This window comes from Crassostrea angulata, unplaced genomic scaffold (genome assembly GCF_025612915.1).
Source record: "Crassostrea angulata isolate pt1a10 unplaced genomic scaffold, ASM2561291v2 HiC_scaffold_65, whole genome shotgun sequence".
NCBI classification, from domain to species: domain Eukaryota; kingdom Metazoa; phylum Mollusca; class Bivalvia; order Ostreida; family Ostreidae; genus Magallana; species Magallana angulata.
In genome coordinates, this window is record NW_026441620.1 from 1 (window position 1) to 19,569 (window position 19,569).

At 32.7% G+C, this 19,569-nt stretch overlaps 1 protein-coding gene across 1 annotated transcript; it reads left to right on the plus strand.

Annotated features, from left to right (window-relative positions):
• The first annotated feature begins 4,889 nt into the window (after positions 1–4,889).
• Positions 4,890–18,990, plus strand: LOC128168878 (angiopoietin-1 receptor-like). Its single transcript, XM_052835027.1, has 6 exons — positions 4,890–4,932; positions 6,437–6,667; positions 15,348–15,602; positions 17,486–17,614; positions 18,558–18,695; positions 18,833–18,990. The coding sequence occupies exons 1-6, from the start codon at positions 4,890–4,892 to the stop codon at positions 18,988–18,990; spliced, it is 954 nt and encodes a 317-aa protein (XP_052690987.1).
• The last annotated feature ends 579 nt before the right edge of the window (positions 18,991–19,569 follow it).

Sequence of the window (19,569 nt, forward strand, 5' to 3'; positions counted from 1 at the left end):
CAAATGTAATTTTTATAATATTCGGGGTAGTATTACAATTTTGCCTATTTGTATACACTGACAGAGAAAAGGCCGATCACGCCACGAAAATGTCTGCCTGCTTACCTTATAACACTTGCTAATGAAACAAAATACCCATGCCCGTATTATCCTGATTAAATCCAAACTGACGTTCATCTAAATCTTGTGTATCAGTATGAAATAAGTCTTGTGCTAAGATTGTGATCTCGGTCGCAGTATCCGCTACTACATTTACTGCGCATCGATTTATCTTAACCGATATGCGTCACGCACTTTCCCCATACCAAAAGCTCCCAAACCTGACAGATAGCACGCCTCGAGTACCCGCCCCTACTGTTGAAGAATCGATTTTCAAGACCACAAAACATACACTTACCAAATATTAAAAAGATGATAGTGTTACTATAGGTATTTTTAAAGAAAACATATATATATATATATATATATATATATATATATATATATATATATATATATATATATATATATATATATACTCAGCTTTATTAAGGGCGTCCATAAAAAATAGCGATATTTATCATAAAATGTTAGCCTTTGAACAATCTTGGTATTCTATTCCAAAAAATTCTTAAACAAAGTGATATTTTATCGATATACAAATTAGATAATTTGTTATCGCATGAGCAGTTTTTGAGTCTCTCAGGAATACCCTGTGACGTGATACTGCTAAAAATAGATGAACCGGTAATTATACGAAAAAATGCAAAGTGCAAGGGCTTAACATAAACAAATATAGTTATTTCTGTTTCTAACTTGTAAAATGAACCTTTAAAATTTCGAAAAGTGCTGGGAGCTTAAAATATTCAAGTAAGAACAATTATTAAATTCAATGTAAACAGTGTACAAACAACAATTTGCTGGGATTTCCCGCAATTAACGCTTTTTTATATGAAATGCGTAGCGATTTCATACAGCTCCCAGCACTTTTTGATAAAATTGGGATACAATGGTAAAACATGAAAATTTTCAATATATTTGATCAAGTGTATGCCCTTGCACTACTGCATTTTATCTGACCCATTTCACTTTCAGCGTCGTTTGCATTAAATTCAAACGCAACACTGACTAAGATCATGATTTTAATTTTCATATTCTTAAAATAATTAAACACTGTGAATTTCACTGAAATAATGTTAAAATGTTTATTCTGTTCACACCAATCATCATTACAAAATTGTTGAAATTGAGAAAGAAAATTATTTCATCAGTTGTCTTTATGGGGGGGGGGGGGGTGTAAGTGTTGAGTTTGTAAAATTTACACATTCATGTTTCATAATAATTTATGTTACTTTGCTGGTAAATAAATTCTTTTAATGTATGATCAGGTTTACTTGTAATTATAACTGATATTTTTGTACTAATTAAAGTAAGCAAGTAAAATCAATATTATCAATAATTTATTTTAATAATCAACTTGACAAATACTATAGAGATTGCTATTCTGTGACAAACTCTTCAACAAGACTAGTGGGTTTTTTTCTGATTTTCAGTATTTTTCAGTCATAATGTGGAATTTATGGACATTGACAATTCTTCTTGCACACTACATGCTCTTTTCTTCTGTTTTTTTTATATTAGGAGGTAGTCCAGTTGATAAAAAAACCGATACCTGAAATGATGAATATATATATATATATATATATATATATACCTACTTTTTATCAACATCACAACAAGTGCTTTCAGTGGACCATCTACAGCATATGTAACCCTGAAAATGAATAATGTGTTATAATTAGCAAGCTATTGTGCTAAAGACAACATGAAAATGAAACATTACTCTATTATTGGGCATATTAATGGCGGTTTCAATTTCATTGATATTACAACAGGCATAATCAAAAGTATTCTTTAAAATGTGTGGAAATTCAGTTTGGACACATTTTAATTTTGTCTTAAAATAAAATCAATTAAATCTTCATAAAAGAAGGCTAAATAAAATCACACATTTCGATTTACTTAAACAACATTACAATCTTGTCTATAATCATTCCAGATCCTCACAGTAATCTTTGTAGTGCTAGCACATACAGTGTTTGGCCATGGACTTTTTATTGTGTATTTTGAACATGGAAGAAATGCGATCTATAATATTACCGCGATATGAGACCAGTAAAAAGCTACAATGAGCCTCAATGTTCTTTATGATAAAAACTAGCGAAACGCAGAACAATTACTTTGCCTGACTGAGTCACCAAACTGATGTTTGAACACAATATTACATTAAAAACAAATGTAAACAAATAAACAAAATCGAAGCCGAGAAATTTCGCTTCGTTTCCGTTCCATCCAACAGTATAAAATAATACAAAACAATATCTAGGGAAAGTACAGATAAATTCTACCTTGGTCAGTTGAATCCTATGCCGATATCTGTCCACGCTGGTTGTAAACGAGTTAAATTCCCAGATATATCACTGAAGTCCACATGTTTATTCTGATCACAGCTGTAAGCGCCGATGTGACGTAGTCAATCTCGACACGTCATCAGACGACTTAGGAATTTCATGATTTCGCGAGATATAGGCCTAAAGAATAGTTTTTGTTTTTTTTAAATTTTCCATAATTTATCTCAATTTTCAACAGCAATACAATATCAAATGTAGCTTAAACAAAAGTATTACACAAGATATAATGTATGAGCCATTTTCAAAATTGGTCCAATTTCCACCAGCAACATTCTAAGAAAATAAATGCCAAGTTCTAACTTTCTGCCTACAGCATGTGGTTGTGGAATTATTGCCAAAACATCTTCAATACTGTACCAACATTCATCTTTTACAGCTTTTGGCCAGTAAAAAGAACATGACTTAAAGTCCCGCCCAACCCTGTGCATGCATCTAACATATACTTCATCATTATCGCAATCAATAACAACTCCAGGGTAGGGTTCGTTATCATACTGTACTAGTACATAACGGTTAAGAAGATTGTGTGGAATCTTGTCTTCTGTACATGCGATATCTTTTCCGTGGTATCCATCCTCTGTTCATCTTGGTTCTTTTGTTGTGCCTCCATCCCTTCACCATCTTTATCTTGTCTCTCTTCTGCATTTTTGTAATCTTCTGTTCTGTAGTTGCATTCAACATTGTCTTACCAAGTGTCTCAATCTCATCAGCCTTTTCTGCTGGGCTCGCTTCACGTGAATTTGGGTTCTCTCCATCTGTTTTTTTCTGCTCTTCAGGGGCAATCAGGTCTCTGGCTTCCAGTGTCTTAATCGCTTCTTTCTTTTCAGTATCTTTATTTTGTATCTCGTTTGGTGTATCTGCGATCTGACTATCATCTGTTTTCTTATGTTCTCTAATTGTATTTATCTCCTGTCTCTCTTCTGGTGTATCTCTGATCAGTGCTGTATTCTTCTGTTCTGTAGTTGCTTTCATCAACGTTTCCTCCAGAGTCTTAACATCTTCTGCATCTTCATACTTTATCTCTTCTAGCGTAATACACTTCTGGCTCTAAAAACCCCTGTCTGTATGAAAATCCCCTGTCTTCCCCTGTCACGCCCTGTGTTTTCACTGTCATCCCCTGTACATCCCCTGTCTGCCACTGTACAGAGCCCCTGTATACCCTGTCATCCCCTGTGTGTCCCTGTACACATACCCTGTGTGCCACTGTTAGCCCCTGACACCCCCTGTACGCCCCTGTCAACCCCTGTAAGCCACTGTATACCCCTGTATCAGGGATCTTTTAACTGAATTTTTCATTCTTCTGCGTTTATCTCTTGTTCCTCCTCCTATTTCAGTTGACCAATTTCTGAGAAGTTTTTCGGTTTTAGTTCTTGGTGTATCAGTACCCCCCCCCCCCCTTTCTTTTTTGTTCTTGCCGAGTTGCTTTCATTCTTAACTTTGTAATTGTACGGTTCTGCTTTTGTTATTCCTCTCTCAGCTTTGCATTATCTCGATAGCACTTTGCAATTACTCTTTTCTTTCTCGTAGTACTATGGTGCTCTCTTTGTGAAATGTCCACTGGTGATGATGGAGGGGTCAGTGCCTTTACTTCTCGCTTTTTTTTCTTTCTTCTTTGGTTTTGCTTAATTTTACGCCATTCTTTTCTTTGCTTTCGTTGTTCCCTTGGGGTCATATCTGATATCTTTTTAAGTTTTCCAACTTGTACATCATTTTTATATTTTTCATTTCGCTTTTTCAAATGTTCTTCCCTTCTAGACGGATCCATATCTCGCCTTTCCCTATAGCGCCGCTGTTTTTCTGCGTTTGTTAACGCCATATTGATTCTAAAATACATAAAATACTGTATTAATTCATATTCTGTTAGCTTCCTTTGAGTTACTTTTTTCAAACTACTAACATGTACATATTTTAAGCAAGTTATGAGTTTGTTTTCACTTAAGTTGGACCATCCCATCATTTAAACCGAGCATACCATACACTGAACACTACACCTGCAGTTGTGTTATTTTTTTTTCATTTTCTACCTTTTAATTGTTTGTGTGTCTCTTGAGTAACTTCATTTGTCCATGGTGTTACCATAGATAAGTATCAACTAAATATCCATTCATTAAAGCCATTTTAATGAATAAGCTATGTATTTCAACTACCTCAAATAAATAGACTTTATGTTTTACAGCAATATAAAAAAAAGATGAGTATACTCTAAAATCTAATTGTTTCATCGTGTTAATGTCATAAGAGTTACTAAACTTGTCCTTTGTGTTACTTATATTGTTTATTTAATCAATTTGTAAAATTCATAAACATAAAAATTGAAAATAAGCAACACTCAACAATACACATTACACCGCATTATTAGTTTGCAATAAACTTGACATAATGGGTCTTATTTTCGAATTGATAAATTAATTTGGATTCCATTACTTAACAGCTTCTCAAATGACCTTGACATTTGACCTGTATGTCTTTTTGTTCGGCCAAGGTAGACGATTCAATCCCAAGTGGTCCGAAGTCTCTATGATAAATAATAAAAAAGTTGGTAGTGATTTTATGAAAATTTAAATACTTTCAGGGGCAATAAATACTACAAGGGGGCCTCAGATCCTTTTGGTGTGAATAGATTGAAGAACCCTCTAAGTGAAATGAAGACATTGGTAAAAGTTCAAAATCGCTATCTCTTATGGTTTCAGAGGAGTAGCGATAACAAACATTTCCTTCTCAAAGGGCAATAACTCTGTAAGTTCTGGGAGTTCTTTGACACAGGGTCAATTGGTACCATAACTTTTAATGGGCAATTACATAAAGTTTTAATTGTTTGGATAACTTTGGATAATAAAAAAGTCACCCCGAGCTAAATAGAAAAAAAGAAGAATAAAAAACACTAGTAGACTAATTGTTCTCGAACAATTAGAGGTCTTTCCATCTCATTGTTTTTTTATGTTTGAAATAAGATTGCTTCAATAGAATAAAGTATTTTTTCTGAATTACTACATAAGAAATTGTCAAACGATTAAGGTTGCAATTATTATTGCTTGACTTTGACCTTTGACTTTTATGTCAGTTTGATCTGACAATGTAGACGCTTTAATACCAAATGGTCCGAAGACTCTATGATTATTGATTCAAAAGTTATGTGTGTTTTTTTATTGAATGTTCGAAACGTTCAGGGGCAATAACTGCTAGAAAGGGACTTGTGACCCTTTCATTATGAATAGATTGAAGAAATATCTTAGTGTACTGAATACATTAGTAAAAGTTTCGAGTCCCTATCTCTAACGGTTAACGAGGAGTAGTGATAACAAGCTTTTCGTAAATAGGGGCAGTAACTCTATAATTGTAACATGGTAAGGGTCAAAGGGTTATATTTTGAAATTTCATATGATGTCCTACTACATCCTTGAAAAAGTTTTTCTCTACCACCCTAAACAAAAGACATCTTCAAAATCATTAATTTAGAGATTTTCCAATGACCTTGACCTTTGACTTTTATGTTATTTTGTTCGACCAAGGGCGACGCTTTCATCCCAAGTGGTCCGAAGTCTCTATGTCAAATAATAAAAAAGTTGAAAGTGATTTTATGGAAACTTAAATACTTTCAGGGACAATAACTACTAAAAGGGGGCCACAGATCCTTTTGGTATAAATAGATTGAAGAACCCTCAAAGTGTACTGAAGACATTGGAAAAAGTTCCAAGTTTCTATCTTGTATGGTTTCAGAGGAGTACTGATAACAAGCTCTTCGTACAATAAGGGCAATAACTCTGTTATTATTTAAAATAAGGAGCCAAGGGGCTATATGTATAAATATATAAAATATATACATTCCTGATTACCATTACCATATGTTTATATTACTATGAATTTTGATGTATTTCTCTCATTCATAGTTAAACTTTTTTATATACAGTTATGTTTTAAATTACCAAAGCATCATGTGTTGATATACATGTTGATAAACACACTATACTGTGTGTTTATCTTCACAGTTAATGTCGCCCTCAACAAACCAGCGTACATACTGGACCAACATAACCGGGGAAATAACAGAACTGACGCCAGTAACGCTGTAGACGGACGTAAATCAGACCTGAGATGGAATGGAGGTCAATGTGCTGTATCAGAATTAAAACAAACCGCCACCTGGTGGGTAAACCTGACCACCATCCACAGCATCCACAACATCACCATTTACTTCAGGACGGAGAATGATCTACAGAGTATAGTCACATTTTATTCTTTTATCTTTACCTTCAGATAACAGTTCAAAATTCAAGTAAAATTTATTCCCACTGACTATTATATTTCAGAATTATCCTATCGTGTTTGATGTAAAAGTTCGTACCACGATTTGATTATGATGTTTGAAATAGTTATTATGCAGGTTTATTTGTTGATTTTTCAAAAATGCCGTGCATTGTTGTACACTGTAGCTCCTTTATTTACCACGTTTGTGTTAGGACGATGCTCATTGACCTCATATAAATTTTATGCCAGCAAAAAAGGTCCATATACTTAGTTTAATACTATAAATGTTTTAGCATTATCATCATTCAGTTTTTTGTTATATTGAATAAAAAAGGGTAGTATTTTGAAAACTGATTGAGGAAATTCGGACTAGAATATCTATAAAAATTGTGAATAAAAACTTATTGCTTTGTATCTATTTAATGTCATTACCATTTATAAACTGTATATTTTATTTGTTTAAGAGTTAAGCAATTTGTATTATTTTCACAATTAAGAAAATCTCAATCATAGTGTAAATTTTTTTTTTGATTTTTATCTATAATGCACAAGAAAAGTGCTTTAAATGAAACAACTTAAAACTAAATCTATATGTATGAATGAAATATAAGTAATAATCTGCAGGAAACATAAGTTGTTCTTTTGTGCAATCTTGCAATCTAAATCCACGTGTTATGTGTAATTTTTGAACATTTTACGTACACACAAATTTGTATGACTAGATTTTAATTATGTCATGACATCACCGAAGTTTTATAGTTTTTGCATTTTGTATACTTGTATATTCATCTCAAATTATTTCAATACATGATTTTCAATTTAATAACAAAAACAAGTTTGCAAATGCAGTCATTATGCTGTTGTATCAATTAAAACAATATTAATGTTTATCGCTAAATATAAACACTTCACATGCGCGGATCCGGAAGTTATTTGAGTTTTCCAGGGGGGGGGGGGGTTCTAAGACATACTTTTTGTAATTATATAATGCTAATTAAACCCTGCCCCCCCCCCTCCTTTCTAGATCTGTGCACTCCTCTACATGTAGGACATATGCGGTAATTAACTTGAATGGACGATGCAAATTAAACGTCATGTATGATATTTTCTCATCCCTTTTTAATTTTTTTATGCATGCAATCAACAGATTTCGCTGATAACGACAGTCAATGTTTTATGGGTGTTTGTTAAAATATACAACAAAAAATAAAGGGATGATGCAAATTAAACGTCATGTATGATATTTTCTCATCCCTTTTTAATTTTTTTATGCATGCAATCAACAGATTTCGCTGATAACGACAGTCAATGTTTTATGGGTGTTTGTTAAAATATACAACAGCAAAAAATAAAGGATCGGAAAATTTTTCAGAATTGAAAACAATTGATAATCCTTTGGCCGATATTTCTATTAAACAAGCTTATCTTTTAAAAAAAGATTGGTGAGCTAGCGCTGTAGCAATCAAAAAACACAGAAGCAGATTTCTAAAACATTGGTTTAAATTTCTTAATCGATTAATTAACAATAGGAATGCACAGTGGTGTACTGGAATTGTGTTTGAGTGGGGTCTAAATTTGAAATTGTGAATCTAGAGTAGGGTTGGATACCGGTACACGGTACCAATACCGTACCGAATACTTGCTTTAAAAATACCGGTAAAATACCGTTTCATTTAATACCGGTACTAATAACGGTATTTCTGTATCTTTGAAACCTTTTTATACAATTAAAATGATTTTAAAAAACGATTACAGACTCGCTAAAATCGAATTCTCCGCGCATTAAAAGGATAGGCTAATTAACGAAATATGAGCTTTCCCGTTCTTAGTACGACCCTTGAATCGACTGCCAATACTATAATAAGTCAATACATAAATTTAAAAAAAAATAATATACATTAACAATGATAGTTTTTAATTTTATTCTGACAATAAATGTAAATTAAAAAGACAAAATAGCGCAAAAGTTTTTTTTTTTAAATTCCGTTCTATTTTCTGATGTTTCGTCAATTAGTGCGACCAAACAATGGCTGACAACCGGGTAAACGCGCTCGGCTGTTTAGTCTCATTTCAGTAGGAAATCAGATGGTGGTGTTTGCAACAATTGCCAGTTATTTTGCCTGGGAAAAGGGGAAAACACAAGGAACTTTACTAAACATTTGAGAATCAGATTCAATTTATTTGTCTGTTAATCTTTTATTAAAAGATTGGAGCATAAACATAGTTTGTAAACTCATATGTTATTGTAAATATATTATATACTATCTTTATAAATTATAACACTGAAAGATCAAAAACACCTTTATTAAAAAAAAAATAACTATCATTCTCATTTATTGAGGTCTAGTACCGTATCGTTAAAAATACCGTATCATTTCAAAAATACCGGTATGGTATCGTACCGTTTCATCCTTAACGGTATCCAACCCTAATCTAGAGTGGGCTTCACATCGGCAATGACATAGCTCATTGGCTGTGCCTTAATCATAATGTATCTCCTTTAATATCAATTTCGAGGTGAAATTTTTTCAGGAACCATTGGTACTGTTTTGTAGCAATCGTATCTTCTCGGGCCTTTCTGGCAAGCTCGGAAAACATATCCGAAATTGTCTTCCGAACTTGAAGGAATTTAAGATAAAGCTAGGTACATGTTATTTATTATGATATTGAAAATAACTTTGCATTATAAGACAGAAGCTACTGTTACTTTTTGACATTAACGATAAAACACAAAACTTCACGTGAAGATGATAAAACGAAATTAAAATGGTACAGTTTATCTACAGTAGTACAGTATTCCCAGAATCACCTACTATGGAGTCGAGCATGCGTATTCCAGTGAAAAGGACTAACCAAGTTGCTAGCGCTCGAGAGCGCTAGAGCGCTAGCAATAAGAGAGTGTTAGAGTCAGAGAGAGGCAGGCACGTAGCATCGGGCCTGCCCCCCCCCCACCTTTTTTAACCAAATCTTATGTTCTTATTAGCGATGTTGAACGATGAATGAATGAACACATCTCTCTTTACCCCACCTCATTTGCTCTCTCTCTCTCTTTATATATTTATATTTATATATATATATATATATATATATATATATATATATATATATATATATATATATATATATATATATATATATATATATATATATCAGGCACGTAGCACAGGTTTTGAAAGTGTGGGGGGGACTCATCCAAAAAATCTTGAAAAGCAAAAAAAAAAATAAAAGATTATTTCAAAAAAAACCAAAATCCTAATCCGTTCTTTTTTTTTGGGGGGGGGGGGGGGGGCAAGTCCATGTTAATACAATTTTTTGTTTGCAAATTTAAGAAAAGTAAGGTTGGTGGGTGGGGGTTGCTCGGAACGGCTCATCTAACAACTCTCCATACCAGGTCACACCAGAGAACAACCCATCTTTGTCTTAATGAATTATATCTGAAAAATATAGTGTTTAACACGATGGTGAAAAGCAATTTAATGTTGTTAAAAAACCCGCCGAAAAATATCAGACTGAGACACAAACAATGCAGTACAACAATCCAGTGGAGTAGAGACAGTTTGTGGGTAAAAAGCACACGTAACATCGTTTTTGAAAGTGTGTGGGAAGGGGGGAAGGAGACTCGTCTACAAATATTTAAAACAAGCAGAAAAGGCAAGTTCGAAAATCTTATTTTATGGGGGGGGGGGGGGTGCTTAAACTTACTATAACTTCGATTAATCGATTTCACTGTTAATAACCTAAATTTCACTTTACGTTTTTACATACTTCTTAAAGCTTGGGAAGGGGCAACTCAATATGTATATTTGGAAAAATGTTTACTGTGAGGAAAAAGTGGGAGGGGGGCCAGTCCCCCCTGCCTCCTACCCCCGGATGCTACGTGTCTGAGTAAATCTCAGTTTGCTGATTTAACCACTTGTGTGCCACGTGGCCGATTTTTGGCCGATCACACAGTTACGTAGAGTGCCACGGGGCCGAATTTGGGTTATGAAGGTAGCGATCATTGCAGGAAAAAAAACTGTACAATGTATTTTAACTGCAATGTCGCCACCTCAATATCCCGCATAAATCACCAAAATAAAAAGCATTTTTATTGTTTAAATAACTATCTCTTTCTTTTCAAATTACTATTTCTCATTCAATTATTATCACAGCTCGTTGTGAAATTGGTGATATAAACGTAAAATTGTACTTATTTTTAGCACTTTGTCTTTTATCAATTTCATAAATGTATTTTGAGAAAATAATTCAAAATCTTTAAAAATGATTAACTGATACGTGAAATGCAAACATAAGTTTAAAATACCTTTGAAAGTGAAATAGTCTCATGATTAGTATTGTTAAGATTATGACCAGGTGATAATTTTTTTTTGACTTTTTTCAACCTCAATAATTACATTTTTACATAAATAGATAATATCCTATGCTAAGAGCCCTCTCTCTCTCTCTCTCTCTCTCTCTCTCTCTCTCTCTCTCTCTCTCTCTCTCTCTTTTCAATCAAATACTTGAGAAAAAAAGGGTAAATGGTGCAATTTCTAGCGATAGCTCGCGGAATATATATACATTTGATTGGGATTGTTTCGAAGGGATGTAAAATTGCCGAGATAGAAATTAGTATCAAGGCGATATTATAACTGATTACAAAGTTGGATGAAAAACCAATTTCATGTGCACATGTTTAATGATGAACGCCATTTACATGAATCCGAATAGAGGCAAAAAACTTTTTTCTCTTTAGTGTGTTTGTCAATAAGAAGCCTAGAAAATGTTATTCGGTCGCAGATTTTATTTTAAAGTAGAAAATTTACTACATGTATACAAAAGCATACTATCACAAATAGGATCATGAAAAGCTTGCAACTCTGCTAAATTTGTAGGGCCTATGTGTAGTTTTAAGGCTCTTGACGAATTCTCTGTTGAAAGTGATAGGAAAAACAAATGCCTGATTGGCTAAATAAAACTTGATTTGAAATATTATATACTGTGAATATCTTATTGTATGCGAGTACTTAACTCCGCGATTCATCCGTTTTGTATCAAATCGCGAGAGTATGAAATCGCAAAAGCTGAACTTTTATAATAGTTCCAGTTGAGTTACATCCGTCCGTAAAATAAAAGCTAGATTTTAAAATTCGCGAGGTGCACCTCCCGCGAACTTACGCGGGTATTAATTCCTCTCGATTAATTAGGAATCTACAGTAATCGAGAGGCGTCTGCATTTGCACGCAATGTATTTAGTCGTTTTATTACACGAAGAAAATGCCTTCACTCTCGAATTATTTTAAATTACGTAATATCTTTTGAAAAGATGAATTTGACTAGTGCATGTATAATTAATTTAAATTTAGGTACACAATTCTTTTCCTGAGTGAACGATTTACTGTCATACTGTCATCCAAAAAACACACAAATAAAAGAATATTTGCTTTCAAAATAATTAAATATTTCTTTGGAAACTTACTAAAACGTGAAGTTTCTGCATAGTTTTAACCTCCAGAAACCGATGAGATATATATTGTTTTCAAATGGTTTCTGCAACTGAATCTTACTAAAACTTCATTTTTTTTTTGCTCAAAAGCTCAGAAGGGTTTTTAATACATAAAATTACAACAAAATTTCAAACAGTTACAATTTCATTTTGATCACAAAACTATAAATGTTTCAAATAATAAATATAATACAGCTAAGATACAATAATGGAGAAAAATTGATTGGCAATTCCCTGATTAAAGACTTTTATTTTAAAAAATGATAAAATTGCACGACAAAAATACTTCCAATAAGAATGTTTTGGAAAAGATGCAATAAAAACTAGTAGGCTAATTGTTCTCGAACAATTAGAGGTCTTTCCACCTTAATATATTTAATGAATTCCTAGATTGCTCAGTAAGGTATACAAAAAATTATTATACCTATGATTTATGTTGTACTATAAAATGGGAAAACCACAAAGCCATGAAATGATAAATGATATTTAAAGAGATTTTATTTTATTTTCAACCCAATTCTTTAAGAATTCCATGTTGTATATATCGTAAACATTTATTAAATTACTTTTCTGAATTTTTTCCACTTACTGTGAACAAAACTGAGCCAAGTGAATATTCTTTACACAATCATATAAACAGTCTACCTGACAATAGAAGAGAGTGTTCTGGAGGCTAGCTGTCTGTACAAAATGAATGGGTTGACTGTAAAAACAAGTTCCACTTGAGTAACCACAGGACTTGATGTGATACCTGGCTGACCCAATTGAATACCTTATTGCGCAATCTAGCAAGCTACTGAAACCCTTACTATAATTCTGTATTTCAAATGATATGAAAATTCATTAGTTAACAGACTTCCAAATGACATTGACCTTTGACCTTTATGTCATTTTGTTCGGCCAAGGTAGACGCTTCTATTCCAAGTGGTCCGCACTCTCTATGATAGATAGTAAAAAAGTTGGAAATGATTTTATGGAAGTTTCAATACTTTCAGGGACAATAACTGCTATAAGGGGGCCTCAGAACCTTTCGGTATGAATAGATTGAAGAACCCTCTTAGTGTACTGAAGACAATGGTAAAAGTTCCATATTTCTATCTTTTATGGTTTCAGAGAAGTAGCGATAACAAGCATTTCGTACAAAAGGGGCTATAACTCTGTAATTATTCAAAGGTATGAGCCAAGGGGCTATATTTTAAAATGGCTTAAGATGTCCTACTACATCCATAATAAAGTTTTTCTCTACCACCCTAAACAAAAGATATATAAAAACTCATTAATAAACTGCCTCTCAAATGACCTTGACCTTTGACCTTAATGTCATTTTGTTCGGCCAAGGTAGACGCTTCCATCCCAAGTGGTCCGAAGTCTCTATGATAAATAATAAAAAAAGTTGGAAATGATTTTATGGAAATTTAAATACTTTCAGGGGCAATAACTACTACAAGGGGGCCTCAGATCCGTTTGGTATAAATAGATTGAAGAACCCTCTAAATGTAATGAAGACATTGGTAAAAGGTCCAAATCTCTATCTCTTATGGTTTCAGAGGAGTAGCGATAACAAGCATTTTCTTCTCAAAGGGCAATAACTCTGTAATTTCTGGGAGTTCTTTGACACAGGGTCAATTGGTACCATAACTTTTAATGAGCAATTACATAAAGTTTAAATTGTTTGGATAACTCTAATAATAAAAAAAAGTCATCCCGAGCTAAATAGAAAAGAAGAAGAAGAAGAAGAAGAAGAAGAAGAAGAAGAAGAAGAAGAAGAAGAAGAATAAAAAACATAGAGAAAACAAGAGGTCTTTCACCTGAAAGGTGGAAAGACCTAATAACGCATTGACAAAAAATCTTCAGTGTTATGGTACATGGACTTGACACAAATCAATTGAATTGTTTAAACTTGAGTTTGTAAATTGTGCAATGTGCGAAGAAGATTCATTTTCATCTTGATCACCAACAAAACATCCCGATACTTAACGAAAATATACAGTTCTAATAAACTCGGTCTTTAGTAAACTTGCATGAATAATAATTTGTCCAAAATTTATATTTTTAAGAACTATTGGAAAAAATTACTGCGATATTTTTCAAAATATGTGAGAGAGAGAGAGAGAGAGAGAGAGAGAGAGAGAGATCAGAAGTAATCGGTTCATATAGAATAAATACTACACTTGTCACAAAGAAAGTACACTTGAAAATAACCTTATTTTCCATATTTTTAAAAGTTCCGTGTATTCAAGTAGTTTCAGTAACGCTGAAACTTACATGTACTGTACATATAAGAATTTATGCATGCTAAAAATCAACTTAAGCCTGCTGAAAATAATTAATATAATACTTTACAAATCAAATTATTTTTAATAATGGTTTCAGCGATGCATAAAGCATTTTGAATCTCAACTTTTTAAAGTTTCCGGATACTTAAACCTAGTGAAAATGTACTGAAACTGGTTGATATCCCCATAATAATTTACACAACTTTTCATACATTTTAATTTTGGTTTCTGCATTGTGGAAACCATAAGGAATCTTACAATAAACCTAACGCGACGATACTTGCTGAATCGATATAATGGTTTTTGCATTGCGGAAACTGTACATTAAATTTTCAACTTAAAATTTAAGTAAGGTTTCCATATAGTTTCGGTTTTGCTGAAACTGCATTTTTCATCCAGTGTATATTTGAGGTACAGGCATTAATGGTATAATATATGATAATTATATAAAACCCAACCTTCAATCTTCTTTGTAATTTGGAACCTTTGTATGTTTTTTTTTTAAAACAAAACAAAAAAACAAAAATAACAAATATTCGGGGTAGTTCATAGGTAGAACTTTTTCTACAATAAATGTTGAGAATATATAAAACTGTAAATTCAACAAACAATATATATATCAAGGCGATGAAAAGACATGAATGTATTGCTAAAGCACATATCAAGGACTTGATAAATGCAAACGTTTTGTTTATTCCACTGCTTATCGGTTTTTTTACTACTTGCACACATCTTGAAATGAATTCCATTACAATAATTCTCTCTTAGGATTTTTTACAGAGCGGGTTGCATCCTTTATTGGTAAATTAATACTCCTCAGACCAATAATAATAATATTTAGTTATCTAGCTTCTTTTATCAGTTCATCTTTGATCGTGATTCCTTTTGTAGTCTTCTATGGTAAATGGTCAATTCACTACCTTGGATTCTCGGTGTACGTCTCCAACACAACAGACAGAACACAGGGAACACTGTGTTACAAGGACGACAACTTTACACTACACACCATACCTGCTGTCTTCACCACCACCTGTCCTGTACATGGACAATACGTCATCTACTACAACGAGAGACGACCAGGAGTTACCTACCCTAGAGGGTACTCTACAGATGTTGTCAGTAACCTCTGTGAAGTGGAAGTGTATGGTGAGTGTTCCTTATTTCTTGATTTCAACTTTGAATAATGATGTTGTGGGTGTACATATTTCAATATAATATCAATGCACATTTAAAGCAGCAATGCGTTCAGTGACACTTGAGTAGTAATTATAAGATTTTAAGATCACGTCCAATACTAGTACGAATGTCAGCTCACTTGTTTTTTGCAATAGAGTACATGACTGTGTAGTACTGATATGAACACAAGCATGCGCTTTGATGACATTCCCTGTATCATCACTTTTAACCCTTTATTACATACTTAACACACAACTTTTTAAATTCGGAGTATCTGGATGGTTGTTGGTGCATTTCTGCAGTCACAACGAAGACGTCATGCTGTAAACGATTTAATATAGCTGACGTCACAATGTTGTCAAAAACATGCAAGAGTAATATTTTTTAAATTAAGAAATTTAATATATGTTTTTGTTTTGATCGACTTATCAAAGAAATGCATGAGAAAAATGCAACATTTTGTCTTGCACATTGATGAAAAAGTGTTCCGGACTTTTTTATACGTCGATCAAAGCATAAATTTGTATACCATTTTATTATCGTAATTATATTTTTTTTCAATCCATAAGACGTAAATGTCATCTTAAAAATATTACATACAATACAATACATGTATAATTGAAGCGACGAGCAGGAATACGCATAACATCAACAACCTTGAAAATGAATGCATCATCAGTTGATCCAAAGTATTCAGCTGAATTAAACACCAATTTAGGGTTTTTTCGTGGTCAGCTTACCTGTTATTTTTGTCATTTAATTAAGTTTTTGTAAACATTGCTTTGTAAATCTGTCACGTGTTTGAACTTTCAACACGATTTTCAAAGAGAGATTAAGAGGCTTTATCTTTTGCTTTGGGGTTCGAAGACAAATCCCGAATTAAGCGTTTAAATCAGAATAACGGGTAGTGTTAAGCCAGATCATTATGGATTAGCATGCTAAAAATTTCCTTATTTTTCACGGGAACTTGTATAATTCAGGGATTAAACCGCGTTTGCATCAAATCGCAAGGACATCAAAACGCAAACACTGAACTTTTATCATAGATTCATTTAGTTTACATCTGTCCGAAAATGGACAAACTGATAATTGTCTCAGGAAGGAGACATATTTGTCACGGCGGGCCAGCTACAAATAACAAGATACAGCCTAAAGACGACAATAACTTAAATCCTACTTCCTTAGCTCGTTACCCCTATATTTGGGAGCCGAGTGCAATGGAATTTAAATTCAAAAGAATAGAAATGAGTTTTATCCTTTCTTTCATTTAATTTGAATATCAAAGACAAGACGTAAGAGGGTGTCTGAATATGTTGAAGACATAAAATCCTTAGTATGAATCATAATAATCAAATCGGGAGGAGTATAGGTCTTTTTACCCACTCTTTTTCTCATTGAAAATCATGGAGTGGTCAACATTTGTGTAGCGATACTTTATTACTGTAAATTGTCAAAATTACATGTCCGGGCTTGAAACTTTAATACAAAGATGTAGCTGCCACGTTTCGATCCGGTGTTTATATATTATTTAGTTTTTATACGTTATTTAGGTTTTAGTTTAGTGATAGTTTTGTAGATGTTTTTATTCTTTCATACGTAGTTTGTATTTTGTTGTCCTGAAGAAGGGACGGGTTGTCCCAAAAATTGACAACATTTTTTACTAAATTGTTCGTGTCATTGGTTATATATATATATATATATATATATATATATATATATATATATATATATATATATATATATATATATATATATATATATATATATATAAACGTTTTAAACTAAATGTATTTAAAATGAACAAGCAAACAGAACGATTTGTTTTTAGTGCTGGTTGTTTTAACTTTTTATAGGATGTCCTGGAGGGTTTTACGGGCCTTACTGTTCTAACGCCTGTCCAGATACCAATTGTTACTGTCACTTAGAGACGGGCACCTGTCAGGGCTGCATACCTGGGTATCAAGGTTACCTGTGTAAATCAGGTAATGTATGATCTATTGTAAACTTTAAAAAAATTTCATTATACATGGATACCACAGTATGGTCTTAGTGTAACTCATTTACAATGTTTTACAATTCTTTAATGTTGCCTTTTTTTCACCTGTAATGTTAAACTTCATACTTTTATAGATAAACGAACACCATTTCTATATATCGAGATATACGAGATAATGTATAGTGTGTGTGTTCCTATGATTTTGCTTTATATCTTAACGCCACCAATGGGGTAGCGACTTCTCTTTCTGTGGAATGATTTACTGTTCGTCGGATTTTAAATAATTATTAACAAAATTGATACTTATCGATAGCTTCTGATTCCAAGTGCATGTCTCTAAATAGTTTTGTTACCAATATGCAAAGTTACGACTGAGGATCAAAACCTGTCTTTCAAAAAAGCCGACATTAAAGCTTAACTGATTTGTAATGCAAGATGAATAAACAAATATAATGCCTCTAAATCAATCCACCTGATGCTGTGTAAAACAAACAGGCACAAAACAAAAAAGCAATATTATTAGAGTTATTAGAAATTTGAAACAATGCAGTTATTTTTATGTTACATGTATTTAAGATAATAAAATATCCATAGAGATAATGTGTGCATGTATTTTTAGCTTTAACAATAGATTTAAAAATGTATAGTATATACAAATTAGTTTAAGCCAACGTTCTTGATTATTAACTGACAAACACGATCTGACTATAACTTTGAACTTAATTGGGTTGCATTCAGCACAAAAACCTCTTTGATGTTGTTGTACATTATTCTGTTTGGTATTAGTTGATTATAATATTAACATTATATATGTATACATTTGATTTAGATATCACCGGAAAAAAATTCTTTGTTCTTGTTTTGTCCATTTTTTTTTTCATTACCGTTTCATTGTATTGACCAACTTCTAGATTGTATTTTTCCAATAGCTTGTGATCGAGGATATTATGGTGCTGAGTGTCAACAAGAATGTAGACACTGCCGTGACTTTACTCAGTGCTTCCACACCAACGGATCATGCTTAACTGGGTGTGAAGCTGGTTATCATGGACAAAAATGTGAAGCACGTGAGTGGAAATATAATACATTTTAAGAAAAAATTAAAAATCAGTTTTAATTATATTTTAGTGGACGATTTAGCAATTATCTATTATACATGTATCTAGTTTATTAATCTCATCTATATGTTATTTATTACATTCAGCTTGCCCATATGGATTGTTTGGACCGGATTGTCGAGAAAAATGTAACGGCACATGTAATGGTTGTAACAGATTCAATGGTTCCTGTGATTCTGGGTGTAACCCCGGATGGCAGGGATACGAATGTCAAGATGGTAATGAGGAATTTTCAAACACATAGTTTACATGTTTTACTGTTTACTGATTTTTTGTCTGTTATTAGGCACAATACAATGTACCGAAAGTAAAATGATGCAAAATAAATGTACATGGACACAAAATATTAGTTAAAGTCTTACAAAGTCAATTTTTTTTACAGTCTAAATTACCGTTTTCGGCAGGAATAACATTTATTATTGCTTTTAGATTAAGCAAAATCAATTGACACGATGTCTATCACCATCAAACTCACAAGCATTTGTTTACAATATGATAATAAACTCGGTTATTTTCAGTGTATTTTTTCAAATTAAAAAAAAACAGCAATACATTAAGTCGCTACTCACATCTTACTTTGTATGTAAGGATGATGGAACACAAATAATGCAACGAAACCAATTTTCAAAAATTAAATAAATCATCTAATGATATTTTTGATGTTGCCATGTTTTACAATTCTTTATTGTTGCCTTATTTTAACCTGTAACGGTAAACTTCATAATTTTATAGATAAACGAACACCATTTCTATAAATCGAGATATACGAGATAATGTATAGTGTGTGTGTTCCTATGATTTTGCTTTATATCTTAACGCCACC

What these genes read in the sequence shown, in the direction of transcription:
- LOC128168878 (XM_052835027.1), top strand. Translation starts at nt 4,890, where the DNA reads ATGACCTTGACATTTGACCTGTATGTCTTTTTGTTCGGCCAAG. An exon ending in TGTCTTTTTGTTCGGCCAAG is followed by an intron (nt 4,933 to 6,436) that starts GTAGACGATTCA and finishes TTATCTTCACAG; the next exon opens with TTAATGTCGCCCTCAACAAA. An exon ending in CTGTGAAGTGGAAGTGTATG is followed by an intron (nt 15,603 to 17,485) that starts GTGAGTGTTCCT and finishes AACTTTTTATAG; the next exon opens with GATGTCCTGGAGGGTTTTAC.